The sequence below is a fragment of the Chanodichthys erythropterus genome, chromosome 16 (assembly GCF_024489055.1).
Source record: "Chanodichthys erythropterus isolate Z2021 chromosome 16, ASM2448905v1, whole genome shotgun sequence".
Taxonomy (NCBI): domain Eukaryota; kingdom Metazoa; phylum Chordata; class Actinopteri; order Cypriniformes; family Xenocyprididae; genus Chanodichthys; species Chanodichthys erythropterus.
In genome coordinates this window covers 46,563,717-46,587,084 of record NC_090236.1, presented here as the reverse complement: position 1 = coordinate 46,587,084, position 23,368 = coordinate 46,563,717, and the positions used below count along the sequence as shown (strand labels likewise).

The window sequence follows — 23,368 nt, the reverse complement described above, 5'->3', positions numbered from 1 at the left end:
TCTGCAGATTGCCAAATGCATTTGTTCCTCAAACTATTAGATCTGTCTATTGCTGGGTCAAGGACTGTGTTGAAATCACCTGCTATTATGACTGGACAGTTAGAAAGGTTTGAAATGGAGGGGAAAAAAATATGGAAAAAAGATGGGTCATCTGTATTTGGGCTGTATATATTACCAATTGTAATGTATATATTCTAATTGCTCATGAACTGTTTTATGGTTTCTGCAGATTGCCAAATGCATTTGTTCCTCAAACTATTAGATCTGTCTATTGCTGGGTCAAGGACTGTGTTGAAATCACCTGCTATTATGACTGGACAGTTAGAAAGGTTTGAAATGGAGGGGAAAAAAATATGGAAAAAAGATGGGTCATCTGTATTTGGGCTGTATATATTACCAATTGTAATGTATATATTCTAATTGCTCATGAACTGTTTTATGGTTTCTGCAGATTGCCAAATGCATTTGTTCCTCAAACTATTAGATCTGTCTATTGCTGGGTCAAGGACTGTGTTGAAATCACCTGCTATTATGACTGGACAGTTAGAAAGGTTTGAAATGGAGGGGAAAAAAATATGGAAAAAAGATGGGTCATCTGTATTTGGGCTGTATATATTACCAATTGTAACTGGGCTATTGAATGAATTAAAATGTTTATGATAATGAAACATCCTTCGGGGTCTATAACGGTAATGTTATGAATGAATGAGATTTTTTTTTTACCTATTAAAATGCAAACTCCTCTTTGTTTTTTGTTGTTGTTAGCCAACCATACTATCCCTGTATTTAAAAAAATGTATTTAGCTACCACTTGTAGTATACTATGGGTTCAAATGTACTATAAGTGGGATCTAAATACATTTTTTTAAATACAGAGATACAATATTAAAAGCACATTTTAGTTCATATTTGTCTCAAAATAGCACAGTTGAGTACACTTAGATGTTCTTAAGATGATCTTAAGAAGTACTAAAGAAGAATTTTTAGTATATTAAGTACAAAATTAGTGCATGAAAATAGAGCACTTTAAGTACATTATAGAAGTGTACTGTTTTTCACATGGGAAGCCAGGAGTATAATTTGTCCACTGTAATGATCGCCTTTTTAACTTAATTTGTCTGTTTTCGAATGGGGGGAAAGCTGTTTTCAACGTTCAAGAATGTCCTTTGTGTATTGTTCATTGATTCAGTAGTTTGTGTTTTTAAGTTGTCTGCCTTGCCTCTGAACCAGTTCTTTGTGTTTATAGTTTTCAAAATTTGCGATGATCGGTCATGGTCGATTGTTGTTGTTTTGTGGTCTGAGATGCTGCAGGATTCTACAAGATTTCTGGGAGACATGTGTGTTGAGGTCCACCTGGAAAAAAATGACACCAAACCCCCTCATGGAAGAAGAAAGGCGTCATGTTTACAACTGTGACAATGAGCACTTATCTGGACCAGCTAAACGCTGGATTTTCAAAAGTATGTGAAGTGCGCAGAGCCATTGTTGCAAGTAAACTTTCAAAATGTTCTTGAATGTATAATTTATTAGATGCATTCTAGTCTGTTATCGTAGGGACATCGACTATACATTTTTACGCCCCTAAACCCTAAACATGACGCAGAACAAAACAAAGTGAGATTGGTCGCTTTACATAAAAGCTGTGATGACCTTCTGCCACCAGTCTGAAGCTCTGGCTATGCGAGACTACAGCCTAGAACTTCAATACAATCTCTTTTTCTTTTTTTTTTCTTTTTTTTTTCCATTACAAAATAAGAATTTTGGAGGCATTAAAATAATGTCACAATGTATAAAAAAAGAGGATTAATTGTCTTGCAAAATAAAAACATTGTATTTGATTTTTGGGGTCAAATATGACTTGGACATGTTCCTGACAGATTCTGTGAGAAACGTATACATATATGTCTCTACTCATGTAGGAATGTATGCACTTTATGTATAAATGTGTGTCTATTTACCTGAGATAATGCATGTCATATTTTTATCAACACTGTTTACATATTTTCCCATACAATGCAAAGATATTTCTGTTGAACCATATGTTCCATATTGCCTCATTCCAGAAACAGAAACAGTTACAATCAGATGTGTTGATAGATGATGCCATGATCATGAAATGGTGAATGGTCACCTTGACTATTTAAGTCACCACAACTGACAGGAGAAACATGACACATCAGCAGCACAGAGCAAACACGAGCCTCACTGCACGGAAACAGACGGAGGGGACAGAGCACACATGATAAACGGGGAAAGAAACATAAATAGTAGAGAGAGACCGAAAAGAGGGGCTCAGAGGGAGTAAAGAAGGGACAAAAGAAAAAAAGGAGGTAGAGACAGAGAGAAGGAGGCATACATAAAAATTATATAAAGACACAGAGATAGAACAATAGTTGGAAGCATACTACAAGGACAGGGCAGGCATTCGCGACTGCCGTTAGACAGGAGCTAGTCCCCCATGAGCACGAAATGGGGTGGGTAACTGGAAGACAGCACATGAATGGAGGCTGAGCTACTGACCTAGCCTGACGCCCTTACGGGACACCTGTGGAGGTTTCGAGGGCACATCTTACAGGGGAGAAGGAAAAACAACATTTTTACAGACAAATTCTACAGCAACAGCCGTCAAATAACTGATCATATGTTGGGAAGTGGGTATGCACATGTCCCACATCATGAGGTTTTTTATTTGACTTTATTTTTTATTTTTTTTCGTTTCACATGCTTTGTGCAATTTTCTGTGAGCCGAAAAAGAACGTTAGTGTGGTTCAATGACCGTATCCATCAATAAAACTAACTGTACAATCCCTCCCTACACTGCAGTAAAGCAGTCCCTGTTAGAAAATCCAGCTTAAGCTGGTAAATGTGTTTTGTTGCTGTGGTTTTATAGCTGGTCTAAGATGATCATTAGTTGGTGTAAAATCCAGTTCAAACAGCTGGTAGCTGGTTTGTTGCTGGTTCAAGATGCTTCTGTCATATTTCAAAACACATTTGCCAGTTTATGCTGGATTTTCCATCAGGGGAAACTTTACCACTAAACATTTCATCTAAGAATGCCCTGGTGCACTGCAGTGCCACTGGATTCTGGCTATTACAAAATTGCATTGTTGCACTACGGGCAAACTTATCAATTGCATTCTTGCAGAAAATTATCTTTTAACAATTGCACAGCCTCTGATCAAATGGCAAAATGACAACAACTGAATTAATCGATAACAGTAATAATGACATTAATAAAACACACACACACACACACACACACACACATATATATATATATATATATATATATATATATATATATATATATATATATATATATATATATGTTAGGATGTCAAATCGTTTAGTGAATACCAACACTTGAGCTATGAAACAGGTGGGATTTTGGGGGGTTGCATTGCAATAAAATACAGTGGAGGGTATATGTTTCTCTAGCGGATCTTTAGACTGCAGCAGAGGCTTCGGGTGGGGGCTGTAGTCTTAAAAAGCATCCAGCACTGACCTGGTCGCCGGCGAACAGGTCTTTTCTTGCCGCTGCAGAAGCGGACTTTACTGAAGACCCCCAGGAAATGTCGCTCGCAGAGAGAGCGAGGGTCTTTGCTGGGACTGGGGCGTCGTTTGGAGGCAGAGACCCGATCGCTGTTGGATTCCCGCGCCTGGCGTTTCTGTCGGATCAGAGAACTGGCGATCGCGGCCATCTCGAGTATTCAATAAAACGAGCTAGTGCAGCTGTTAACGCAATAACTGGAAATAATGAATAGAACGATACTTAATTGCCCGCGAAAATTCAGCCAGATCTCATTCTGATTCCTTGCGAAAAATCCAGAGTATCATGTGAATTAGGAATTAAATCTCATCCTCTTCTCAGACGATCTACTCAGACACTTGTGAGTTTCACATAAGATTATATAAAGCACATTTCCCGTTCTCCATCTTAGATGCAAAACATATAGATAAATTAAAAAGACGTCCTATGTGAACATGGATAACCTGTCACGCAGGTATTCCAGGTGCCGAGGACAGCAGACGCGTAATTCCTCCTCCAAGCGACTGCTACATGATTCACATGTCTAGTTAATTCCAGATAACTTTGCATGAATCCTGATAATCTCAGACACAATAGTGATATATGAGTGACGCGTATACAACTTCACTTAAACTCTGAGCTCTCAAAATTATTTTACAGCTCATCATAGTTCTTCTGGTCGTGTTCATTGCATTGTTCTTCACGTCGAAATTTCTTACTCTGCTCAAAATCATTTGTAATTTAAAGGTCAAGTGTCCAAGCACAACGAAAACTGTGCGAATCCTTGCGAAGCCATTTGAGGGAATGTTATGTGCATGTGATAGGCTACAGTGAATGGGGTGTGATAGTCTCTCTCTCTCTCTCTCTCTCTCTCTCTCTCTCTCTCTCTCAACGCAATCATACGTGATTTGAGGTATGGATGAGGAATTCGCAGGGGTAAACGAGAGCGAGCAAGTGAAAAAAAAAAAAAAACATTAATGGGGTGGAAGAGAAGGATTCTCCATCAGATGGTCACCCACCCACAGAGTACTATTTAAATTCATATTCTGCTTGTCCATCTGTTTATTAGCTACTCCGACTGAAAGACACACTAATGATACAGATCGTCCTCCTATTTGCCACTGCTGTAATTGCTAAGTGTATAATTTGACAGCCCATAATATTAAGGTTTGGCTGATCCAATCTATTAACCGCCCACTTCACGAGTATGTAATTTTCATCCATTAACTAATGCACAAAAATATCCTTAATTTCCAAACTGCAATCCTGTCTGAATATATATATATATATATATATATATATATATATATATATATATATATATATATATATATATATATATATTCAGACAGGATTGCAGATTGCAGTTTGGAAATTAAGGAAATTATATATATATATATATATATATATATATATATATATATATATATATATATATATATATATATATTTTTTTTTTTTTTTTTTTATTTATTTTATTTTTTTTATATATATATATATATATATATATATATAAAAATGATGTGAGCCCCCCATAGTTTTCCCGATGTGAGCCGTGAGCTCCAGTCCACTACGATTTGGAGCGGTTATGCGGCGATGCGCTATGATATCGCGTGGCAAATGAATTGCAATATTAATTTAATAATAAAAGTAGCATGATAATAATAAGAATAAGTTAATAGCCCTGCGTGCCCGTCCGCTATACGCCAATGTGAAGGGATAAATAGCTTTCAGGCACGGCAACTGTTTTATCCAAATCCACATGCATGGACCGTTACTACTGTTCTTATGTGTTTTCAGTCGGCGCAAGCAAGAAACGTTTACTAGACTGTGGACTAGCTTTACTAGCTTCGACTCTCTGAACAGTGGCTGCGTGCACCCGATTTTTTCAACACGATCACATGAGAATGCGTATCAAAAGTACGAATTTGTAATCTCGTAGAATATATACGCCAAAATGAGTTTTGGCGTGCTTATGGTACGCAGTTTTTCGCGTGCATATGATACGCACTTTATGGCGTGTAGCTATGGAACGCTCTTGGTTGGGATGGGGGTGGGGGAGTGGGGGGTTCGTACGTATAATACGCCATAAAGTGCGTATCATATGCACGCGAAAAACTGCGTACCATAAGCACGCCAAAACTCATTTTGGCGTATATATTCTACGAGATTACAAACTCGTACTATTGATACGCATTTTCGTGTGGCTCGCGGTCAAGACTGGGCAGAACGCGGGAAATTAAGTATACCCGGGCCTTCATGCGCACGTGCACCGTCCGTGGTCATAAAAAATCGGCTGCATGCAGGAATTTATAGTGTTTTAATATTAACTGAGTCCACGAATGGCTTGGGTATGCAGAGCATTCCCTCGTGAAAAATCCAGCTAAAACCAGCCTAAGCTGGTCAGGCTGGTTTTAACTGGTCTCCCAGCCTAGTCATATCTGGTTTTAGAGGGGTTTTGACTTTTGACCAGCTTAAACCAGCTGAACACCTGCTAACCCAGGCTGGGGGACCAGCTTGACCAGCTAAGCCAGGCTGGGAGGCAAGCTAAAACCAGCTACTTCCAGCTTAAACCAGCTAAGACCAGTCAACCAGCTTAGGCTGGTTTTAGCTGGATTTTTCAGCAGGGTTTGCAGCTTATATGGACCACACGCCACTGGTATATAGGCTATATATATATATATATATATATATATATATATATATATATATATATATATATATATATATATATATAAAACAGGGTGCGATTTGTGAAAAAAAAAACAGTGGGGGGATGTTTTGAAAAGTTTTTTGTTTTTTTGTTTTGTTTTTTAACCACAGTGGAGCTATATACTATTATTTTGCAGCTGTTACAGAAATATTTTTACAAAAAATCTTCTGATTTAACCTTGAGATTAGTATTAGATAGCTTAGATATTTGCACCACTATTTACAATGACACTAATAATTCTTAATTTCTGATAGGAATGCAAAATCAATCAGTAGTTATTAATAGAATAACGAGACACAACCCTTTACATTCAATCGCATTTGGTCCCATTTATTTTTGATCACAGTGCATACACATACAAACTTTTAGTCCAAAACTGTGCACATTTGTAGAAATACACGTTTACCTCAGATTTCATTAGATAGCATATAAGCTGGGCCATACACAGGGTTTCATAATTACCGAGGTCAGAAAATGTTGTTTGCTAGAGGGGTACGGGGGCATGCTCCATCAAGAAAATTTAGATTTCCCTGGTGTATATACACTGTAAAACTTTGCTGTAAATTTACAGCTAATTTCTAACAGTATTATACTGTATTTTCATAAAACAGTAACATTCTGTATATTTTACAGAATGTCTGTAAATATACAGTAGTTTTCTGTTTTCAGCCCGTTTCACTCGTAATACAGTATAATACTGTAGAAGCATTGCATTATGGGATTGATTTTTTCCCCCACGCTCATTTCAAATTTCTAGGCCAGGCATACATTTTAGCTTTTCTCCCAACGCTTTAAGTGTTTCACGTCGACTCTTCATGGTTTAATGTTATCATTAAACGATATTTGAGTCAATATAGTGTGCAGTTTTAAGCTTTCGAAGCGTCAGTTTGCCTGAGACGCGGGATGACCGGACGCCGCTGCTGAAGACGGAGATGTTATTTTCCGCCTGATTAATCAAAACGTTTGTGCCCGTGTCGAGAAGACGGAACGATTGTTCGGCTGAGAATACGGTAAGTCACTCTTTTCTGGAGCTTTTCGTTCACGTTTTTACTTTGTCATGAATTGTTTGATCTTGAAATGTTAAACTTCTCATGAGCAAACAGTTAACGTTGCCCTGTTCTCAGCGCTTCACGCAGTAACACTGTTTCATCTTATAGACAAATCTAAGTTATTCTTACAACCGGATTTATTTTTCTCTCGTTTCAGTCTGAATCATCTGATGCAGCTCCATTGTTTACGTAAGTGTTGTGCTTATTTTCACGTATATCAGGTTTATGATAAAGAATTCAGTGAATAAACAATTTTATTTTGTCAATTATTTTAAGCATTATTTTAAGATGCTTCTTTTCTGAAGTGTAACAGGACACATTACTGAGATCATATGCTTAGCTGTGAGTTCTTGTGTTCACAAGAATGCTATGGTGAATGAATGCACAATATTCACTTCTCGCTCTCTTTGCTTTTCTGCTTTTAGGCTTTGACATACATCCTAAACATGGCTAAAGAACCAGAAAGGGGGGAAAATTGCCTTCTGTGAAATATGGTTTTGTTAATGTAAGTATTGCACCTAATTTCACATGTGATGTAATCAGGTTTATGGCAAAGAATGGACTACTTGCACTGAGGCTTGTAACACACTTACATTTTGAAATAATACAACTTGCCTATTTCTGCTTAGTGATCGATGCTGCAGTGTGTGTGAGACCTGATGAATAAGATCAAAACAAACCTTCATTTATTTTTATTAAATATGTTAATCCCTATTTTTCATTGACAATCATTTCACTGTATGTAATTCACTAAATTCTTAGTATTCAAATTCTTAATATTTAAAGTATATTTGTCAGTCCGCTGCCAGTGTGTTACTGTTTAAAGGGTTAGTTCACCCAAAAATAACATTTCTGTCATTTACTCACCCTCATGTCGTTCCACACCCATAAGACCTTTGCGCATCTTCAGAACACAAATTAAGATATTTGTGATGCGAGAGCTTTCTGTCACATATCACAGAGACATATGGATTACTTTAACAATTGGGTTTACTACCATTCTTGACCTTCAATGTGTAAGTTGTGCTGCTGCCTATGAAGGGAACAGAAAGCTCTCAGATTTCATAAAAAAATATCTCCATGTGTGTTCCAAAGATGAACAAAGGTGTGGAACGACACAAGGGCAAGTAATTAACAACAAACCGAAATTTAATTTTTGGGTAAACTAACCCTTAAAGATTAAATATTTAACATTGTTAAATGTCTTGAGGCAGGTACCATTTATTTAACTATTTTAAAAGACTGGGATAAGAGCACCAACACACACAAGCTTGTACTTATCGTTACTTTATTAAATTAATTAAAATGTAAATTCAACAGGTATAAAATATACGAAAAACAGTAAGAGAAAAACAGTTAATGAGAAGATGAGCACTGGACTGCAGCAGGTTAGTGGTGTAAATTGGTGAGCTGAATGCTTTTACCAGAAACTCCCGAGATGTAGTACGACATACAATGCGGAAGCTGTTGTGCATATAGTCCATTCAATGAATGAACGATTTAATTGAATACAATTATTAGCATTTTTTTTTGGCAACTTTTCTGAAGTGCTAATTGGATATTTTAACTTATGCAATCAAATACTTAGGCATTTGAAATGCTATGGTGCATATATTCACAATATTCATTACTGTTTTCTCTCTCTCCTTTTTTTCCCCCTCTTTTTCTTCTTTTATAGGTACTTTGACATCAACCATGAACACGGCCCAAGAAAAAGAGAAAGTGACTTCCAAGACTGGCAACACTGTGCAAAAAAGGAGCAGTACTGAAAAACTTGTAGGCCTACTATTTGTTTTTACTCCACATTTGGAAAAATGTTAAAAGTAAATAATATTGCTGTATTGTTCATTGATAACTGTTGATTGCATTTAAAATGTTGACCTTTCAACGTTGCAATTTTTTTCTTTTTAAAAATAAACGTTTTAAAACTCAGAGTATGTTGCTTTCCATTTCCTTTGCCATAAGATAACAAAAGTATATTTTTAATGATTTAATGACATATATAAGTACAGTATGAAAAGCTGTATACATGCAGTTAATAGCTGTAGATAAACAGTATAATACTGTAAAAGTACATAATATTACAGCAGGATACTGTATTTGGTAATTACAGTACTATACTGTAAATGTTGTTTACAGAAGTAGTACTGTAAAAATACAGTAAGTGGCTGGCAACCCAGCTGCCAGTATTTTACTGTAAATTTACAGCGAAAAGTTTTACAGTGTATGTGCATTTTTAAGACGTTTTAAGGCCAACAAATTGGATAACAATAGCTTTAAAAGCTTTATTTTTTTATGTAAAAAATAAAAATAATAAAATATATAAAAATAATTCAACAGAGGCAGGGATACATAGACCCCTATTGCGTTCTCTCCTGCTGTGTTCAATGACTCAATTCATCAAGCTTTTGCTAATGTTAGCTAAGTCTATGTCAACAGAGTTCCTGGGTAACTTAACTTAGATATACCAGAAAATATTAAAATTATTGAAACCATCACTCACCAAATTCAGTCAGGTAAATTGCCGAGGCCAGGCCTGCTTTCAGCTTCTGATGGTGGTCTGCACAGGTGATGCAAGGCCCTTCGTGTTAATATTTCCATGCACTCGCGCTCCCTTCTGGTACGCGCACCTGTTCGCAGTTCACTGAATCTCGCGCTCCCTTTTGGCATGCGCACCTGTTCACAGTTCACTGAATATGCATCCCCCCCCCCTATTTTGGTTTCAAAACCGAAAGGTGGGCGATTTTCATGTATGAATAAGACCAAAAGTTGCCACTTGTTTGCGGGACAAGTGGATTTTTTTAAGTGAAAGAGAATTTTACTTGCCTGACCAGATAAGTAGCTTGATTAAAATGTCAATAACAACCAAAATGCGAGAACGATTAATCTAGCTTAAGTGGCGACTGATAGTGGATGTACTGGCGGTGATATTGCGCTGTTGAGGATCACGTAACCTCTTGAGGAGAATTCAAAACAAATGAGCTCTGCTCACACAAAGAAACTCAGTTATCAAGTTGCAATAAAAATCCAATGGGGTTTAGCTTGCTATTTACGACGTATGATAAAGTTAAGCATCACACGACCGAAAGTGCTGAATTCCTGAATATCACCTCGATTGAAATTGACACTAATTTCATACAACAGTTCAATAAACAAGTAGTTATTCTAAACGCAGCTCAGCCGTTTAGAATGATTCAGCGTTCTGAACGAATCGGTTAATTTCATGTTTAAAAGTATAAATTTCCCACCAGCATTTCTTATTTGTTTATTCAAAAATATTTAAAGAATCTCTTAACATTATTGAACGCAGTTGTACTTTTTCAGTGTAAATTATTCAATTTGGTAACAGTCCTATGGTGTATTACTATTTTAATTTATCAAATGTAAGAATATGAAATAAAAGATAAAAGATTTGAATAATAAAAAATAAAAAAAATTCCAGACAAGCTACTTTTTTACTCTGACAAGTAAATGATTTAGTTGTCCAAAGGACAAGCACAAAACCAGGCTTCATGTCGAGCACTGTATTTTGTATTTATATTCTGTCCTTTAATGGTAGCATCACTCTTATATTTGATACTGACACAAAGGAGAAGGCACAGGCCTATAGAAATATTTTATTGTCATCAGATGTAGCTTTGCACACTACCAGCATCTATAGAATGATTTTGATCAGCATTTTATTGTTCATAGCAGAGGGCTCTCTCAACTTGTTATATTTTACAGTTTGTCAAATGATACGATTTTGTAGTCTTTGCATACACATGCACCCCTCGAAAGCCTGAAACCACAGAGCCCCCCCACATAACAAATCCCAATTTAACCCCTGCCTACATTCACTCAATCTTCTTAATCACAAAGTACAAGTTGTCAGCCTTTTATTTGCATGAATAAATGCCATTACCAAAACATCCGAATCTATAGGTCTGTTATAAAATATAAATATCACTGCATGAACTACATATTGGCACATAGTCTGAACTATTTGTACGGGCTACTCATTTCGAAGGCTGCATCCTCAAGAGGTCACATTTGAAGGCTGTATACTTCATTGAGGCCGGCTCATTTAAGAAAAACAACCGTTGACAGAAAGAAAAAAAAACAGCATTTTGCACCACACGAGGAATAACCATCAATTTTATTATGGTTACTTTTCTTAAATAAGACATCCTTAATGATGTATGCAGCCTTCAAATGCAAGCTCCGGAGGACGCAGCCTCTGAAATGAGACGCAGATTCGAACAGTAACAAAGGCGTCAGTTTTACCGTATCAATTTCAGCGTGAGTCCTGAGCAAAGTGGATTTGCTTTCACACTGTAAAGATGTCATGTCAACATGTCAACAACACAAACCAAACTCTTCCAGTCTCAGCTTTTTGAAGTCTCAGTCTTCCAGTCTCAGTGTTTGAAGGCGGGTCAAAATAGATGTTGTTTGTGAGCAACCTGCTGCCATTAAGCAAATTTTTACATTGTGTAGGTTTGTAACAGAAAGTGAGATTGGAATTGCTGAAGACTCATTTCGGCAGTTCAGAATCAATTCATTCTTTAAGGCAAAAAATACTTTTTTATCCTGCACTTTGATCTTTAAAACAATGTGACAAAAACACACACAAGTTCAACCCAAATGTTTAATGTCATGATTGTTACCATCTATTTGCATTAGTTTATATCCAGCTGGCCGCTTTTATCAATTCGTTATGCAGCAAAGTTGCATAATTAGGGGCCAAGCCCCGAAGGGGCTGTAGCCCCTATTGTAATTGTACGTTTTCCCTTTTATTATTATTATTCTTCCTCCCGAATGGGAGTCTATGGCAGCCCTATCAACGGAACATGAGAAAATGATGAAATTTGGCACAGTTGTAGAGATGCTCATGAATAGTGATTGGACCAAATTTGGAGTCTCTAGAACCAACTCTATAGCGCCACCACCAGTTCAAAATTTCAACATTCTAACAGTTTTAACATTTGAACTGTTTGTCATAGAAAAATTAAATTTAGTTCATCTGATTCGTCTCTTCATGCTGATGCTATTCAACTTCTTACATTAAGTCTCCACCCATTACAGTAGCGGCCATTTTGAAAAGTACAGTATTTGTTTTTTTCGCTTCTCCTCCTTCAAACTTTGTCCAATTTTGTCCAATCTTTGATCAGATTATCTTTGGACTGAGCCGCACAGAAATGACTGAACAGATTTTTTTTATTCATCTTTGTTCAAAGGTTATGATGTCACGAAGTTAACGAGGTCGACCCGAAATTAGTATAGAGGCTGTATCTCGGCCAAACTTTGAGCAATCGAAACAAAAATTGGTACGCTTCATCAGAACCATGGTCTGAGGGTCTATGCCAAACTTGGGAACAGCGCCACCTACAGGTCATGATATCTGAAAAATGGCTATTTTGGCCAATAACTTTTGAACAGTTTGTCAGAAAATCAAGATCTTGGTGTCTATGGATTCCTTGGATCATGCCGAATCCGACGATACCGATTCTGTCAATATTGGATGTATCACGTGTCCGCTATTTTGAATTTTGTCATAAATTGCGATATCTTTTAAACAATTTGACATATCTTCACAAAAATTGGTATGTATGACCTTTAGAAGGTCGTGAAGGTACCTGAGAAGTTTCAGCACAGCGCCACCTAGTGTTCCACAGATATAATGATTATTTCAAAAACGCTTATAACTTTTGAAAACACTTTCCAAAATGTGTATGCTTCATGTCATTTTATTCCCTGGCTTATGCCGATTCCGACAATGTATCATTTGCCATTTTCCTTAAATGTACCTGTCTGCCATATTGAAGTAAATGAAAAACAGTTTTTTCACTACTCCTCCTACAAATTTTGGTCAATTTTGTCCAAAATCAGCTCAGATGATCTTTGGACCGAGCCGCACAGAAATGACTGAACAGATTTTTGATATTCACTACCATTTCCGAGATATTCATCTCTGAATGTGACCTTGCTTGTGTTTGTTGTCTTATGCTAGTTAGCTTAGCACAGTAATTTCTTAGCATGCTAAACTATTGCTATTCTTTCTAATGTGGTCTTCAGTCAACAGGTTAACCAAAACTTAGTTGGCATTAAATAACTTTGCATACTAATATGGTTAACATGCTATGAAGCTTTTTTTTTTGTGAACTCTTTCTCACACTGAAACCTCTGCTTAGCATACTGATGAACTTGCATGGCTGATTAGCTCAATGTGTTATGCCACGGATCCCGAATGCTCTGCATCGTGGGTTCGAAACTCAGTGTGACACATGCCCAGACCGCATGAGGTACTGTGGCAGGAAAAGATGCAGAACTTGTGTCTGTTCTAGGCATTCTGCCTAAAACTGGTCTAATCTGAAGCTATCACATGCAATTCCTTTATGTCCAAATTCGTAGTTATTCTTCTTCCCCCTGTATGGTAATCAATGAACCATAAGAAGGAAAATTATCAAATTTGGCATGCTTGTAGTGATAGTAATTAAAAGTAATTTGACCAACTTTGGAGTATCTAGGACTAAGTCTATAGCGCCACCACCAGTTCAAATATTCACTTTTGTAAAGGTTATAACTTTTGAACCCTTTGTTCCAGAAAAATGAATGTCAATACAACTGATTCCTCTCTTCATACTGATCACATTCAATATCTTACATTAAGACTCCACCCAGTACACTAGTGGCCATTTTGAAAAGTACAGTATTCCATTTTTTCACTACTCCTCCTACAATTTTTGTCCAATTTTGTCCAAAATCAGCTCAGGTGATCTTTGGACCGAGCCGCACAGAAATGACTGAATGGATTTTTGATATTCGCTACCATTCCCAAGATATTCATCTCTGAATGTGACCTTGCTTGTGTTTGTTGTCTTATGCTAGTTATGCTAATTGCTTAGCATGCTAACCAGTTGTCATTCTCTTTAATGTGGCTCTTCAGCTATCAAGTTAACCATGAGCTTCATTAGCATTAAGTTAGCTTAGCATGCTAATATGGTTAGCATGCTAAGTAATGCTTTTTTGTAAATTCTTTCTTACACTAAAAGTTCTCTTCCACAGATTGTTGAATGTGCATCCTCAAGTAGCTCAATGTGTAAAGCCAGTTACCTGATGAGCTCTGCACCCCAAGATAGTGGGTTCGAATCCCAGGTGGAGCGGTTTTATGAAATAGTGTGTTTTGATTCCTTTACTGCCTCTTGGATTAGAAATAAATGCTTTTTGTTTCATGCTGTGTTCATTTTCATCTAAGCTTATGTACATAAGTTCTGAGTTCATTTTCGCCCGTAATTCTGAACCAGCTGTTTCATGTTTGTTCATTTTCTGCTGTTTTTCCTCTTCCTGCTCTGTATTGCGCTACAGCATGATGAGCTGCAGAATGATCTAAAGTAGTTATTAAATATAACATTCAGTGCAGTTTTATAAAAATTCTTCATTTTGAGTTCATTTTCACATGAACTAATGAACTTCGGCAGGTGTGCCAACATTCACCTGCACAGTGGCGCAATGAGTTGAGAAATGGACATTGGACCCGGAGGTTGTGGGTTCGAATCCCGTGTGGGGTGCCTTTATACAATTGTGTGTAATGAGTCATTTTGATACCTTTTTTATCCAAATAAGCATTGTACTAATCTTTATTCCTCTTGAATGAGATACAAGTGTTTTTAGTTCATTCCGTGTTCATTCTCTGAACTTCTATTAATTTTCATTTCATTTCCACCTGTCCTTCTGAACGAGCTGTTTAGCATGTACATTCAATTTCTGCTGTTTTTGCTCTTCCTGCTCCGTATTGCGCTACTGCCCCTTCTGGGGCTTGGCCCCGAATTGCTGCTTGCAGCTATATTTAAAACTAGTTTCATGAGAAAGCAAACTGTATCGTTATGCAGCAGACATATATAAACAAATCAGAAATTAATTTGATTTCAGTTCTCTTTTAAACATTACATCTAATAGAGAGAGAGAATCCAAATACAGTTCTGTTTTGAATTTTTCATTATCTATGGTAAATAATGTTTTATTTATTAAAACCAAGTATAAATCTCATCAGGTCATCAACATTTATTCCAAAATAATAATTAAAGGCAGTAACATTTTAATTTTTTTTTTTTTTTTTTTTTTTTTGTGAACTGATATTCAGCTGTTCTAGTTTTAATATAGTCAGCTTATTTTTGGATCATCAGTCATCAAGCTTGGTAAACACTGGTCACAGACACATGTAACTTTAATTTAAATGTAATTTCAACAAATTTCAATGTAAGCTGATTGCTCACTAAAAACAACAAAAACAAATTCATCATGTTTTCAGGTCATTTCAAGTTTGATTTTTATGTGACATAAAGCGGTGATATCTAAGTGGGTGAGTTGTTTACTTACTTTTTAATTAGTCTTCTCATTAGCGCCATCATTTTGTTAATTCGGAATGATTCACGAATGTGGAACATGCACAAAAACAAGAGGCAGGATTTATTACTCGAACCAATCATATCCATTCATATCCATATCCAATCATAGTGCGATGGAGGAATTGCCTCCTCTCATATTACTTTCCCCCATTCATTCGCAATTACCCCACCACCACAATCACCAAACCTACTGCATGCTATAGGGCAGGGTTCCTCAAATCTTGCCATGGAGAGCTCTTGAAATGGGGACTTTTGGAGTTTAGCTCCAAGCCTGATCAAACACACCTGAGCAAGCTAACCAAGGTCTTCAGGATCAGAAAATCACAGATATGTGAGTTTGATCAGGGTTTGACCTAAAGTCTGCGGGGCAGTGGCCCTCCGGAACCAAATACAGGAAAAATGCTTTAGGGGCTATGTTAAAACTTAATGGGCTCCCTACTTTTCTTACATCAGCATGATTGCCAATGGGCTCAACTCCTGCTGTACCTTTACCTGCTGGTATTGGACAGTGTTACTTTAGAAAAACGAGTGATTTATGCACTTTTTAATGTCACATTTTGTAATATTTGTATTGTTTTATCTTTGTAATATTTATTATTTTCCAATCCAGTTTTTTGAAGAGGCACTGCCCCTATTGCCTACTCGGAGGAAACACTCCTGATATATATATATCAGTAGTACTAATGTAGTAACACTGATGCAGAAATGTGTAAAGGTTTTATTGCTGCAGAATTCTAGTAACAAGTTACCACTGCTGCAGAGATATTCTACATCATAAATGAATGCCCCCAACACCTCCCCTTTAGAGATACAGTCATATCTAACTATTGCAGTTGATCATGCAAAACACGCAAAGCAGTGGTTCCTTAGTACCACTACTGAGAACCACTAGCACTGGGTTTTAGAGGGTATTCATGGTGGGGCAAGCAGAGAAGGGAGGGCTAGGGGGTTTCATGTCCTCTTGTGGGGGTACATGCTGGTTTCTGACACTGCGAAAGCTGAGTGGGTGGATCACGTGGCTCTGACACAAAAAGCCTCTTGCAGCATTAAAGATTCAGTCTGCTTTGGGAGTGTGCTCTTTCATGCTCTTCCAAATTTAATGTGGGACTAAGAATTCACTTTCAGCCACCTCATTACATCAACATGGGCTTTGATGTGCTCTATTTTATTGGTACTTTGTCTTAATTACCAATTCCTCAAATACCATGGATGGAGAATCTGGTAACAAAATTAGAAGATGGGATAGATAAGACTAAGATAAGTGTAATATAAATTACCATCAATTACTGCTTAATGTAATGGAAGTAAGTCATGGATGAGAAGATTTACTTTGGTATTGTTGTGACATATATTATTTACAAGTACCTCTATTTCAGAGGTCTGAAGGAATGACACACAACATTTTGTTTTCATTAATCTCTGACACAAAAGCAGCTCTTGAGACAGAATGGTATATGACATTTGTCACAATACCTGCCGTTGTATATTACCTCAGGAGAGGATGAGCTCATCATGCGCAATTCTAGAAATATAAACATTCTACCTAAAAATTCAACTAATATTGATACATCAGTGTTCTGACATCTCTGATACTCAGAGATACAGTGCATCAACATCCAAAATCTTTTAAAGACATCTTTCAAATAAATATTGCCACCTAGTGTTCACAGTATGAAAATGCACCAAGGCGTCTCTCATCAACCTATCAGCTTTTACTGTGCAGTATTATGCACTTCCATTAGATGAGCCAGCCTATGCGTATACACTATCAAACCATTTTATTGCTAATGCTTTTATGCCCACTGCATAACATGTAAACATCAACACAATAATGCAGAGGGCACAGAGAAAACAGTTCCAGGGGCAGATCTACCGGGGTGGCACGGGGTGGCAACTGCCACCCTAAGAAAAAGCTTTGCCACCCCATCTGCCACCCCAAAATTATCAGAGAATAAAATATAAATGTTAGCAGTGTTTAAAGTACTACTGCTTTTCAGCAGCAGGGCTTCAATGTGATGACATAAAAAAGGAAGCGTATTGCAAAATAATGGCAAGAAAACACGTCTTTCAATAAGCTGCATGACGGTTGCACGCACACGCAGCGCGTCCAATGTAGTCAGCTTCATTAACAAATGACTCTTATGAACCGGTTCTTTGGGAGTCAAAAACACAGCGCATCCAAGTTCACTTACGAATTGTTTTCCATTTGTGTGTGAATCGGAAAATGACTGATTCTCGGCTAACTCAGAAGTCCTCGAATTTTCGTATTTTTTTTTTGCGAGCTGATTCACCGACCGCACGCTCCACTTTCATCATGTTCTTTTTATCCACAATAACATGAAATCAATAAGAAGATCCCGATCACAGAAACTAGTTAGGTAAGAATCTAAATGTATTTTAGCTTTTCTCGATTGCTAACACATTATAAGTGATTCAGTTGGCCGAGTTTCCCAAATCTGTAGCCATTTGTTATACTGTATTTTGCAGAACTGAGAAATGACTGTCTTGTGTCAGAAGACCAATACACTGTTATAGTTCCTTATATACTGTAATAAAAATTTGGCCAAATGTGCAGAGGTTGCTGAATTTAGTTTTACTGTAATTTACAGTATACTGTATTGTGGTGCATAGCCTACCAAGTTCATATATATCTACTGCCAGATCAATTTACAATAGTAAAATAAAAAAAGAAAGAAAAAAATCACTGATGTATTTTACTGTATCTGTAAATTTATTTTTGTATAGTGTAGTAGACATTGAGCTGCAAAATAATTCCTGAATTATTAATCCCAGTAAGCGGCATTTTTGTTACAATGTTACATGAATTGATCTCTCTAGTGTTCACTGGGCAGTGCAGTAGTCTGTGTATTTGTTAAGTTTTGTGTGTCATCCCAGGCCAAAGTTTGATTTTGTCAGACAAGAATAAGTTTTTGACAAAAACATTTTATTTTGACCTGGAAGTTTGAGGTTTGTACAAGCTGGTGCATAGTTTTGAGATTGTGTTTATAGTTGTGAGAAAATGTTGAATTGTTTCATTTCAACTAGATTAACACACTCACACAAATCACTCTTTAAAAAAGAAAAAAAGAAAAACATGAACAGAACAATCAACTTTAAAGGCACAAATACGGAACAAAAACTTGCTGAGAAAAAACTCAGTATGTACTAACTCAAAGCAATCATCGAAACAATAAACAGGTGCAGTGTCCTAATCAAACAATCAAGTCACCAAGAAAAGAAATGCAAACAAAGGAAACAGATCAGGAAACACAGAAAAAACAAAACCAAAAATCAAACACAGACCAAACATGACCATTTTACTATACACATGTTCTAGACCAGGCCTAAGCAGCACAGTTTAATCAAATATGTTACAGGTCTCTTCTACATTGCTCTATCCACTCAGGGGCCCTTGTTCTAAAAAAGTATGCACATCATTGCTCTATACTTGCCTGTTGTCCCTAATAATCATACAGAACAGAGTGAAAGAGTCCAATTCCAAATGTAAAATGTTAACTGTTGAAAACAAAACAATCACAATCACAATCAATTCCAATCGGAAGTGAGCATCCCTATGCCCTACTCACTGAGGACTTTGCATGACGGAAATGTGTGTAATATATCACAACAAAACAAATGAATCTGTTTATACATTAACTCCAACTCTCCCGCCATATCTAGATTAAAAAAAGATTTGTGAAGACTTGTCACCCTGGGTCACATAATCATAAATTAATAACATCTCTGTGTAAACTACAAAAACGTGAATTTGTGAAAACATCATGTGCATTACGAGTTCAGTCTATAGGTGTGTAGTGTATCTTTACAAAGTGACATCATTAACTACTGGCCTGCCAGCATAATACAGTGTTTTTAGTAATTTGTACGGATCAATGTGAACAGGGATCATTTTGACAAAATTACGTCTGTAGGCCTACAAAAAAAAAAAAAAAAAAAAAACCTCAAAGGAAAACCTTTCCGGTTTTAGTACATTGTTGTTGTGTAAACTTACCCATAGTTACATATACTGTTTGACTCCATCAAATCTTTGACATACCTTTAACTATCCCTGTAAGTTTGCCTTTAAAGTTCCAAAAGTCTCAGATAATGAGTTGACAATGCTCCTATTGTGCATTTTTCTAATGTAATACACTTCTTTTGGTTTAATCCACATTTGTGCAAAACCTGATGATCATGTTATCCCATGATTTGAGAATGTTCATCTGTGTGCTTCAGTGGAAACAAGAACTTCTGACCATCTGTACAAAAGAGGTCACATGATCATTGCCACAAATGTGCTTATTTGATTAGCGACCTACAAAATAATTAATTATTTAATAATTAATTAATTAATTAATTAATTAATTAATTAATTATTCTGTAATTATAAATAATCTTAATTATTTATTATTAATTTTATATAATACAAATCATAAAGCTTTCAGATTTAAATTTCCAACCTTTGGACTGCATTAGATTTTTGATCTTCTGGTCAAAAGTAGAAAGAACAATATTCTTGATCATTTGTGTAGCATGTATACACTCTTACTGCACCGATTTCATATGAATCTCGCAACACTGACATTATGTCTAATTGATGGTTCTGTGAGACAAACAATATATTCAGGGTTCACCTTCTCCTTGGCCAGTGGCATGTGATGAACAAAATGTGCTGATGAAACACTTTGTGTTCCATCACAGGGGTGCCTCATTCCTCAGGTTTTGACTGCATATTGGCCCTGTGACTAAATTGGGTTTTGAAACCAGGACAGCAGTTCTCAGAAGCATGTTCATGCACAGAGTTATCACTCCTCTCTTGAGTTTGCACATATGTCTTGGAAGAGTTCAAAATAAGTGTACCATACTTATTTTATATTTATTATTATTATTATTATTATGCGTAGGACATTCTTGTGAACATGCAATACAATTATATACTTGATTAACACCGTTTAAACATTACAGCATATTGAACTGTTCAGGGGCGGATCTAGAAAATTATTTATAGGGTGGCAAAGGGGTGGCATGAGGTCTATGAGGGGTGGCAACACCAAAGCAAGCGCCAATGCATAGTTTTTGGAGATTTATGGCCTGACATACACAATTGTGTTCACAAACATTGCATTGCCAAAATATATAACAAGATTTCAATATCCATCATGGCACCAAGTAAAGGCACTATATGAAAAACATCAACAGATTTAAAATGAGTCTGACCTTGTATCACTAAAGGAGATGAGAAATTTTATTAATATTACACAGGCTACTTCGATGGCATAAAACATATTTTAGTGCAAGTTAAAGAACAATAATAACTTGTTTTTTGCAAACAATTTTTGAGTTTCTGTTATTATCAGATGTGGGAATGTCTGTGTGTGTTCACCCAGAACAGCCTATCAACTACATATTCTAGCAACACCCCAGCAATTGCAGCAAGAGCCTAGCAACCACCCAGAATCTCCTAGCAACCACCTAGCAACACTTTAGCAATCACCCAGAACATCTATATTCTGGCCTAACTGACCAAACTATTTATGTTTTTTAAACAAGATTTGAAGTTGGCTTCATGACATGCCAGCAAAAATTTGTCTTTTAAACTTTTAATAAAGTATGCTGCTGCAAACAGATCTAGCTTTATTTTCTTTTCCTCATCAGCCAGCTGTGGCAAAAACATTTTAATGTGGGAGGGACAAAGCACATTTAGTTGAACTTTAACTTCTTAAATTTATTGTAACTTCTTGCTGAAGTTAATATAATACTGCATTTTAAACAAAAATGTCGTAAATATTTGTTAGTGAGGAAAATTGTTATATTATTTCATTAGATTGTATATTTACACTGAGTTCAGTGTTTTGGTTTCTTGTGCGGTTTGATTGGGTTTTTGATGCGAGTGAGATGAGCACTTGTTGCTTAAATTTACCATTAATTTTAAACGTATGCAGTGCAAATGTATTTTACTATAAGGGACATTACTGAAATCAAATTTGTGCATTTAAAAATACCACCATGTTAACAAATTAACTACAAAAAATAATGGCACATCATCTGTTGACAGCCCTAATTTAAATTTATACAATTCATTCAAAGCAGATATTTTATGTGTTGCAGCACAGCTGAATAGAACTGATCTTCTGTACACAATTAAGTTGTCTGCATAAGAATGGATAAACAGAAAAGGTGTATAGGTCAGCAGAGGCTTGTCATGCCTAATGAAGTGAAGGATAACACAGCAGCATAACATTATTATGCACACTCTCTGTGGCTGCATACATATGCAAATGCTGTGTATAAACTGTGTATGATGTTTAATTTCCCATTTGTTTACAAGCAGTTAAAAAGTCCTCTCTCTAAAATAATTGACTCATTCTATAATGTCTTTCCAAAATCGTACTTCCTCTGTGGAACACAATGAAAGCTGCTGGACAGGATGACAGCCTCAGTGGCCATTCACTTTCAGTACTTCATACAATGAAAGTGAATGTGAAAGTGAGACTATAAGGGTGTCATATCCATTTGTCTTCGATGAAGGAAGAAAGGTTTGGAATCAAATGAATTTTACAAATGGGCTGATTATGAAATACTCTCATGAAACTTGTAACACACGTTACATAAAAAGATTACATGGACAGGCCTCCTGATTTTCTGAAATGTGCAGTGAGAAGCACGGGCTACTCTCTGGAGGAGGTGAGCGTCAGCTGTGGCAGAGTTGGGAGCGATGCGGAATCGAGTCGCTGTCCAGGGTGCTGAACGACGTGCAGAAGTTCCCTGTTCTGGAAGACACTCAAGCTCTTTTGCCGATGACTGTTTTAGAAAGCTCATGTCACCTCAAACGAGCTCGGGACGTGTCTGTCTGCCGTAGCCTCGCAGACCGCATTTGCTGCATATGCATCAATAGTTTCCTACATTCACCCTGCTTTCTTTGTTCCCAGTACCAATAAAAATGTCCTTGACACGGATTTCGCTACTAAACTGCTGCACCCAGCAGCAGCGGTTCTGCTCATGACCATGATGGAGATGCGATTCGTGCCATAAGATGCGAGATGGAATGACATGAGTGGTCGCAAGAAGTCGCATGAGCCCTCACAAACAAGTAAGCACAAATGCGTGGAGTGGGAGCGCATAGTACCGCAGAAACGGAAGATGTGCTCACCAGCGCCAGCGGCCAATGAGAGCGTTTTTCATCGCTCAAGTGAGAGCATGCACAGCTAAATGTCTCACCGCTGGTGGTTGTGGTCGGCTCCGATCGTTGTCCACAGAGACACTGCAGCATATGCGCTCCTTTCTTCAGGAAGAGCCTCAGAATCCTCATTGATTTGAGTTGGTGTGGGTCCCTCGTCAATCCACGCAAACGAGCACAGGATCACAACAGAGGGTGACGCTAGTGTGAGCCCCTCGAGTTGCTATACAGGGCAGCTTATGTATTCGGAGCATCAAAAACAGCAGAGGGCAAAGGAATACAGTCTCGAGCGAGGCATCTTGAGTGCATCCTGCTGTTTCTTTCCCAGTAGTAGACTTGTGAGTACTCGTCTTGGCATATTTAGCTCCAGATGCAGGCTGCGCAAGGACGTTAGGGTAATGTGCACATGTCTTGGTCTTTAATAGCAGACGTGAAATGAGAGCCCCGTGCACGCGAAAGTTGCAGGGATGAGTGACAGAACGGCCGCTGATGAGGTAATACGCGCGATGCCGGTGG

At 37.2% G+C, this 23,368-nt stretch overlaps 1 protein-coding gene across 3 annotated transcripts in view; it reads right to left on the bottom strand.

The window, feature by feature from the left end:
* The window catches only part of fgf12a (fibroblast growth factor 12a), a 404,326-nt gene extending 381,342 nt beyond the window's left edge, over positions 1–22,984 (bottom strand). The window contains exons 1-2 of one of the 3 annotated variants that reach the window (XM_067363981.1): positions 3,506–3,701; positions 2,521–2,568 (exon numbers count right to left, since the gene is read on the bottom strand). In XM_067363981.1, coding sequence (XP_067220082.1) covers positions 2,521–2,568; positions 3,506–3,701 — 244 coding nt within the window. Of the gene's footprint in view, positions 1–2,520; positions 2,569–3,505; positions 3,702–22,893 lie in introns of those variants that run through there. The other 2 variants (XM_067363983.1, XM_067363982.1) reach the window with 2 other exon arrangements.
* Positions 22,985–23,368: the final 384 nt, after the last annotated feature.